Here is a 9,274-nt window from a genome sequence, read left to right as displayed (position 1 = left end):
TTCTTCATTATTTTTCTTCTTGGGGGAGAAAGAATTTTTGGAATTGTAGGTGTCCTAAGGGTTTTGAGATTGCCTTCTTTTCCTGTTGTGTGTGTGTATGTATGTATGTATATATATATATATATATATATATATATATATATATATATATATATAACTAAATCAAAGTCTTGGAAAGGACGGTATTAATGGGGCTACGTTCTAATTTCTATATATGATTTAATTTACAACTATTAGGGTTCGTTTCCTAATTGGTTTAAACGTTGAAAGTCTCGTCACTATGACTTTCCAAACAAAGAATATATGTCTATATAACTTAATAATTTGAGAGCAATTGGTAAATAGGTTATTAATGTAATGTAAAACTTTGTGTGAGACTGTATGTCTCATATATTAGGATTTTATGTATCTGAGTCATGTTAGGATTATCTATCATAGTCTTCCTGAGACTCCTTTTCCTCTTGTATATATATTTCATATCCCTATAACTATCATACTGAACTGATTGAACTCAATTTATACAAATATTGTGTTCTCATCTCACACAGATCTTTTCTCATGAGACGGGTCAAGTTGTAGACAACTGTATGCGATGTTCAATGAAGGACGGAGTACAGTATTTATCATTAGGAACAATTAATTTTACCTTTTAGTATTATAATTTCACATATAAATATTACAATATCTATCATAAGTAACGATTTATTTTTAATTCAAATTGGTATTAAATTTTCTACAATAAGTGTTGTGATTTATTTCATAAGTAACATTTCACATATAAGTATTACAGTATTTACATTAGAATTACACTTTGTAAGTATCACAATTTCAGTTATAAGTATTACAATATTTATCATTAGTAACAATCATTTTATTCTAGATAGTATCATAATTACACATATAAATATTACAATATCTACTTAAGTAACAATAATTTATTTATTTCAGATTGATATTGAATTTTATATAATAAGTATTATGATTTTTATCATAACAAGCAACTATATATTAGATTCGATTTGTGAGACGATTTCAAACAACTGTAAGGCCATCCCCATTAGTCTCATTTTCACGGATTTTAAGAAATTTTTGTCCAGCTTGGAAGAGAGAGGAGGTAGAGAGAGGCAATGGCAGGTCCTCTTGCAAATTATGAGATTTTACAGTATTTTGCAGTAAAGTGGGGCCAGCATGACTGAAGGGAGTTGCTTTATTTTTTTTTTCTTTTCAGCTTCTCTCACATTTGGCTTTTTATTTTTATTTTTTTCTTTTTTTACTTCCCCTCCCCTCCTAGGTGGAGCCTAAATATTTGTGCAAAAAACTTAACAATTGGAGAAGGCCTAATTCTTAATATAATGATCGAATGGAGTGGTATTTTTTGGAAGGAATGTTAATTGCATTGGGTTTCGATCGTAAGTGGGTTGACTTATTAATGTTGTGTGTGTCTTCTGTGTGCTATTCAATTCTGGTTAATGGAGACGCGGTGGGGTTTGTTAAACCTACTCGTGGGATTCGCCAAGGGGATCCATTGTCTCCGTACCTATTTATTATGTGTGCGGAGGGTTTATCTATACTGTTACAAAGAGCTGAGGCACGTGGGGATATTCATGGTATTAGGATTGCTCGTGGAGCTCCTTCTGTCTCCCATTTATTCTTTGCGGACGACAGTTTGTTGTTTTTCAAGGCCACCCAACAACAAGTGCAAAAGATTAAGAATTGTTTGGAGGAGTACTGTGCAGCCTCGGGGCAAGCTGTGAATTATGATAAATCCAATGTGATGTTCAGTACCAACACGCCAACAGATATGTGTTCCTTTGTAGCTGATTGCATTGGGGTGCAGGTGACTGAGGATCTTGGTAAATACTTGGGCTTGCCTTCTATTTTGGGAAGGAATAAAACTGCCATTTTTCGATTTATTGAGCAAAGGATTCGAGAGAGAATTGGTGCTTGGCAACAGAAACTTATATCGAAAGCCGGGAGGGAAGTTTTGATTAAAAGTATTGCACAAGCTCTTCCAATTTTTACCATGTCTGTATTCTTATTGCCGGGCCGTGTTTGTGATACAATTGAAAAAACTTTGAACCGATATTGGTGGAGTGGCAGCGAAGGCCGTCAGAAGGGAATCCATTGGTTAAGCTGGTCGTTTAAGTGTTCCTAAAAAGTGGGGAGGTTTGGGCTTTAAAAAAATTCATGAATTTAATATAGCACTTTTGGCCAAGCAAGGGTGGCGTCTACTGCTGAANACTCCTTTTCCTCTTGTATATATATTTCATATCCCTATAACTATCATACTGAACTGATTGAACTCAATTTATACAAATATTGTGTTCTCATCTCACACAGATCTTTTCTCATGAGACGGGTCAAGTTGTAGACAACTGTATGCGATGTTCAATGAAGGACGGAGTACAGTATTTATCATTAGGAACAATTAATTTTACCTTTTAGTATTATAATTTCACATATAAATATTACAATATCTATCATAAGTAACGATTTATTTTTAATTCAAATTGGTATTAAATTTTCTACAATAAGTGTTGTGATTTATTTCATAAGTAACATTTCACATATAAGTATTACAGTATTTACATTAGAATTACACTTTGTAAGTATCACAATTTCAGTTATAAGTATTACAATATTTATCATTAGTAACAATCATTTTATTCTAGATAGTATCATAATTACACATATAAATATTACAATATCTACTTAAGTAACAATAATTTATTTATTTCAGATTGATATTGAATTTTATATAATAAGTATTATGATTTTTATCATAACAAGCAACTATATATTAGATTCGATTTGTGAGACGATTTCAAACAACTGTAAGGCCATCCCCATTAGTCTCATTTTCACGGATTTTAAGAAATTTTTGTCCAGCTTGGAAGAGAGAGGAGGTAGAGAGAGGCAATGGCAGGTCCTCTTGCAAATTATGAGATTTTACAGTATTTTGCAGTAAAGTGGGGCCAGCATGACTGAAGGGAGTTGCTTTATTTTTTTTTTCTTTTCAGCTTCTCTCACATTTGGCTTTTTATTTTTATTTTTTTCTTTTTTTACTTCCCCTCCCCTCCTAGGTGGAGCCTAAATATTTGTGCAAAAAACTTAACAATTGGAGAAGGCCTAATTCTTAATATAATGATCGAATGGAGTGGTATTTTTTGGAAGGAATGTTAATTGCATTGGGTTTCGATCGTAAGTGGGTTGACTTATTAATGTTGTGTGTGTCTTCTGTGTGCTATTCAATTCTGGTTAATGGAGACGCGGTGGGGTTTGTTAAACCTACTCGTGGGATTCGCCAAGGGGATCCATTGTCTCCGTACCTATTTATTATGTGTGCGGAGGGTTTATCTATACTGTTACAAAGAGCTGAGGCACGTGGGGATATTCATGGTATTAGGATTGCTCGTGGAGCTCCTTCTGTCTCCCATTTATTCTTTGCGGACGACAGTTTGTTGTTTTTCAAGGCCACCCAACAACAAGTGCAAAAGATTAAGAATTGTTTGGAGGAGTACTGTGCAGCCTCGGGGCAAGCTGTGAATTATGATAAATCCAATGTGATGTTCAGTACCAACACGCCAACAGATATGTGTTCCTTTGTAGCTGATTGCATTGGGGTGCAGGTGACTGAGGATCTTGGTAAATACTTGGGCTTGCCTTCTATTTTGGGAAGGAATAAAACTGCCATTTTTCGATTTATTGAGCAAAGGATTCGAGAGAGAATTGGTGCTTGGCAACAGAAACTTATATCGAAAGCCGGGAGGGAAGTTTTGATTAAAAGTATTGCACAAGCTCTTCCAATTTTTACCATGTCTGTATTCTTATTGCCGGGCCGTGTTTGTGATACAATTGAAAAAACTTTGAACCGATATTGGTGGAGTGGCAGCGAAGGCCGTCAGAAGGGAATCCATTGGTTAAGCTGGTCGTTTAAGTGTTCCTAAAAAGTGGGGAGGTTTGGGCTTTAAAAAAATTCATGAATTTAATATAGCACTTTTGGCCAAGCAAGGGTGGCGTCTACTGTTTAATATAGCACTTTTGGCCAAGCAAGGGTGGCGTCTACTGCTGAATCCAAATTCGTTGGTTGGGCGTCTCCTCAAAGCTAAGTATTACCCTCGTTGTGAATTCCTCGAAGCTCTCAAAGCTAAGTATTACCCTCGTTGTGAATTCCTCGAAGCTCAGTTAGGAAATAATCCTAGCTATATTTGGAGAAGTATTCTGGCCGGTCAACCAGTTCTAAAGTTAGGTGTTGCTCGTACGATTGGCGATGGTAAAGATACTAGAGTGTGGGGATGGCCTTGGTTGGCTGATTCGACTAATCCAATGATGCAAACACCTAGGTTTGATATGCTAAATGATGCCACTGTTTCTGGATTATTAGATGAGCAAGGTAATTGGGATGAGGAGATCCTGCATGATTTATTTGAGCCTGTTGATATAAGACGAATCCTTGCAACTCCAGTATCACTCCAATTTAAGGATACTTGGCGTTGGGTTGGGGACTTAAGAGGTATGTACTCGGTCAAAAATGGATATCAACTTCTTACTTCTCAATCCATGGCTGTCGAGTTGAATGTCGCTTTCTCTGCATGGGATAGGTTATGGAAGCTTCCAGTTTCTCCTAAAGTTAAAAATCTACTATGGAGGTGTGCTCGTAACATTGTTCCGGTTCGTGATGTTCTTAAGCAAAAGCATGTGTACATTGGTGGTGGTTGTCCTTTATGTGCTAACGCGGTTGAGACAGTTGAGCATTTATTCTGCATGTGCGAAGTTGCTAGTCAAGTTTGGGGGGGTAAATGACGTGTTGCATGGGCGATCGTTATCGGAATTCATGCAAACCATTATTTGTTCGTTTGACGTGAATAATGCTGTGCATATGGCTGCAATCTTTTGGGTTTTGTGGCTAGTACGTAATGATAGGGTCTGGAAGAATGTTATTACTAGAATTGAGAATATTAGTTTGCAGATCCAGAGCTTACAACTCAACTGGATGGAATCATTTTTAAATCCCAATGTCAATGAACCTGTTAATATCCCCATTGTTTGGTTCCCCCCTCCTCAAGGATTTTTGAAGTGTAATGTTGATGCAGCGATATTTGATGATGGGGCAGGTTATGGTGCGGTTCTTCGTGATCATCAAGGAAGGTTTGTGGCAGCCAGGTGTGATCGTTTAACATCGATTCGAGATCCTTTTTTGGCTGAAGCGCTAGCAGTTAAAGAAGCATTGTCTTAGATCAAGGAGGCTGGGCACATTAATATTATTGTTGAAACGGATTGTTTAAATTTTTGTCTTGCTTTTAATTCACGTACTTTAGACTGTTCGTATATTGGTTTTATAGTTAAGCAATGTCTTTCTTTGGCAAATGACATTGGGAACATTTTAGTTCGCCATGTCAAGAGGTCAGCGAATCATGTGGCTCACGTGTTAGCACGGGCAACTGGTTCTTCGTCTGTCCTGGGTTCGTGGGTGTCTAACAATCCTGATTGTATTACTGAGTTGATGAGTTTTTAATGCAAGTTTTTTGCTTTTGGTTTCAAAAAAAAAATGTAATTTTAAGGTGGGATAATATTAAGTATATATGTACACCTATTTTTTTTTAATTGGAGAAGAAAAAATCAATAATGATGAACNGTTGGGCGTCTCCTCAAAGCTAAGTATTACCCTCGTTGTGAATTCCTCGAAGCTCAGTTAGGAAATAATCCTAGCTATATTTGGAGAAGTATTCTGGCCGGTCAACCAGTTCTAAAGTTAGGTGTTGCTCGTACGATTGGCGATGGTAAAGATACTAGAGTGTGGGGATGGCCTTGGTTGGCTGATTCGACTAATCCAATGATGCAAACACCTAGGTTTGATATGCTAAATGATGCCACTGTTTCTGGATTATTAGATGAGCAAGGTAATTGGGATGAGGAGATCCTGCATGATTTATTTGAGCCTGTTGATATAAGACGAATCCTTGCAACTCCAGTATCACTCCAATTTAAGGATACTTGGCGTTGGGTTGGGGACTTAAGAGGTATGTACTCGGTCAAAAATGGATATCAACTTCTTACTTCTCAATCCATGGCTGTCGAGTTGAATGTCGCTTTCTCTGCATGGGATAGGTTATGGAAGCTTCCAGTTTCTCCTAAAGTTAAAAATCTACTATGGAGGTGTGCTCGTAACATTGTTCCGGTTCGTGATGTTCTTAAGCAAAAGCATGTGTACATTGGTGGTGGTTGTCCTTTATGTGCTAACGCGGTTGAGACAGTTGAGCATTTATTCTGCATGTGCGAAGTTGCTAGTCAAGTTTGGGGGGGTAAATGACGTGTTGCATGGGCGATCGTTATCGGAATTCATGCAAACCATTATTTGTTCGTTTGACGTGAATAATGCTGTGCATATGGCTGCAATCTTTTGGGTTTTGTGGCTAGTACGTAATGATAGGGTCTGGAAGAATGTTATTACTAGAATTGAGAATATTAGTTTGCAGATCCAGAGCTTACAACTCAACTGGATGGAATCATTTTTAAATCCCAATGTCAATGAACCTGTTAATATCCCCATTGTTTGGTTCCCCCCTCCTCAAGGATTTTTGAAGTGTAATGTTGATGCAGCGATATTTGATGATGGGGCAGGTTATGGTGCGGTTCTTCGTGATCATCAAGGAAGGTTTGTGGCAGCCAGGTGTGATCGTTTAACATCGATTCGAGATCCTTTTTTGGCTGAAGCGCTAGCAGTTAAAGAAGCATTGTCTTAGATCAAGGAGGCTGGGCACATTAATATTATTGTTGAAACGGATTGTTTAAATTTTTGTCTTGCTTTTAATTCACGTACTTTAGACTGTTCGTATATTGGTTTTATAGTTAAGCAATGTCTTTCTTTGGCAAATGACATTGGGAACATTTTAGTTCGCCATGTCAAGAGGTCAGCGAATCATGTGGCTCACGTGTTAGCACGGGCAACTGGTTCTTCGTCTGTCCTGGGTTCGTGGGTGTCTAACAATCCTGATTGTATTACTGAGTTGATGAGTTTTTAATGCAAGTTTTTTGCTTTTGGTTTCAAAAAAAAAATGTAATTTTAAGGTGGGATAATATTAAGTATATATGTACACCTATTTTTTTTTAATTGGAGAAGAAAAAATCAATAATGATGAACTATATATACCACTGTCTATACATGGATTCTATGATAGAAGAGTAAGAATGAAAAAGGAAATCAGGGTTGGAAAAAGGAAGAGAAAAGGGGCAAATTATGCAATCGTTATATGGTGAATCATAGTCCACAGTGCACTGTGGACTCTGATTCGAAACGACGTCGTTTCGAATGTTAATGGACGGTGGACGCGAATGACTTCAGGAATTACACAAAATCTTTGTCTAGAATACACAGAATGATTTGAAGGAACACACAGAATATTGACACAACTACACAGAAATTATACTCCTAACATTCTAATACCTATGTTTAAGTACCCCTAACATGAATACACATAATCGTAGTCTACAATACACAGAATGCCTTCAAAGAATACACAGAAAATGAAAACACCAAATACACAAACACATCACCCCTGCATTTAAGTACCACTAACATGAATACACAGAATCCTTGTCTAGAATACACAGAATGACTTGAGGAAATACACATAATATTGACACAACTACACAGAAATCATGCTCCTAACATTCGAATACACAAAACACATCACAACCTATGTTTAAGTACCCCTAACATGAATACACAGAACCGTAGTCTACAATATACAGAATACCTTCAAAGAATACACAAAATATTAACACTAATACACAGACCGGCCAAAACGGGAAACATGATTTCTAAAAAAACAAATCTATACTATATATAAAAACAATTTCCTCCTCCCAAATTTTCCCCCCAAAACTTAGGGGTATTTTGGTAAAATCATTTATTTTATTTATTTATTATTTTATTATTTTATTAATTTTCCATCCTATAATATTATTATGGTAATATATGATAATGATAATATGATAATATGGTAATATTGTTAATATTAATGGGTGATGGGTGATTGGTGATATATAATTGATAATTGATAATATGGTATATGGTATTATTCTTAATATTAATATATTAATATATAATATATTAATATATAATAATATTAATTAATTAATTGGTGATTATTTTAAAAAAGAATAATTAATTGGTGATTGGTGATTAGTGATATGGTAATATTGTTATATATTAATATTAATATTTATATAGATTGATATTGATATTAATTAATTAATTGGTGATTGGTGATTAGTGATATGATAATCTATATCTATATCTATATATATTTATATAATTGACATGTAATTAACTATATTAGAATGAAAAAATTATATAATATTGTAGTAAAAATTTTACATGTCAATCATCTATATTTACATAAAATTAAAATTAATTATACTTTCCTTTTGAAAAATCTTCCATATTATGTTTATCCTCCACTATATAATGATGAGAAATGACTATTCTCTCACAACGTACCAATATCTGTGCTCTCACTATTAGTTAGAGATCTATAATCTGTAATTCTACGAAGTCGAAGATCGAACTTTAACACGCGTAGAATTGTTATGGTATGCGGTATGATTTAATTTTTAGTTGATTCATTCTGCATGTTGGAGATCCTTATGGTGTAGTCTGCATTCCATAGAGTATTTTGTAGTACTGTGATTTAGTTTGATTTTAACAGCTCAATATGCTTTAATTTTTGCTGATAAGGTTTCAAGTAGCTAGGCCAATTTTGCCATGGGCGTATCACGTATGTAAAATTACAATTTTCAGAGTGATTGTAGTGAACAATCAAATGTTTTCTATAATTATATATTTTAATCACATTACTTTGATTGGTAATTTCTAATGGAAAAACATTGTATCGTAACTTTGTATTACAAGAATTTGAATGATAATACCTTATTTAACTATACATCTTTTTAGTTGTACTGTGCAAAATAACTAGCAATCGTGGATGCTCATCTATATATTGTAGAATTTGCAATCTTGATCTTTCCCATTTACGGATGCTTATGTAATTTGGTAAAAATGGTGGTTACTATACTTGAATAAATCCTCAATTATTCATTCCAATTGTTCGTTTTACCATTCCAATTCTTCATTTTATAAAAAATGGTGCATTGGAAGCTAAACATGGGTCATTGTATCATTGATTGTTGATTCCAATTATTATTAATCTTTATCATTAATTGCACAATACTAATTCACACTTATTAGTTAAAAAATGGTGATTACTATACT

At 34.9% G+C, this 9,274-nt stretch overlaps 1 protein-coding gene across 1 annotated transcript; it reads left to right on the top strand.

The window, feature by feature from the left end:
* Positions 1–5,836: 5,836 nt before the first annotated feature.
* On the top strand, positions 5,837–6,743 carry LOC116023565. Its single transcript, XM_031264567.1, has 2 exons — positions 5,837–6,302; positions 6,418–6,743. Exons 1-2 carry the CDS (start codon positions 5,837–5,839, stop codon positions 6,741–6,743), a joined length of 792 nt encoding a protein of 263 aa, XP_031120427.1.
* Positions 6,744–9,274: the final 2,531 nt, after the last annotated feature.

This window comes from Ipomoea triloba, chromosome 6 (assembly GCF_003576645.1).
Source record: "Ipomoea triloba cultivar NCNSP0323 chromosome 6, ASM357664v1".
Taxonomy (NCBI): domain Eukaryota; kingdom Viridiplantae; phylum Streptophyta; class Magnoliopsida; order Solanales; family Convolvulaceae; genus Ipomoea; species Ipomoea triloba.
Note: the sequence above shows the minus strand (reverse complement) of the source record. Positions and strands in the feature narration are given on the sequence as shown.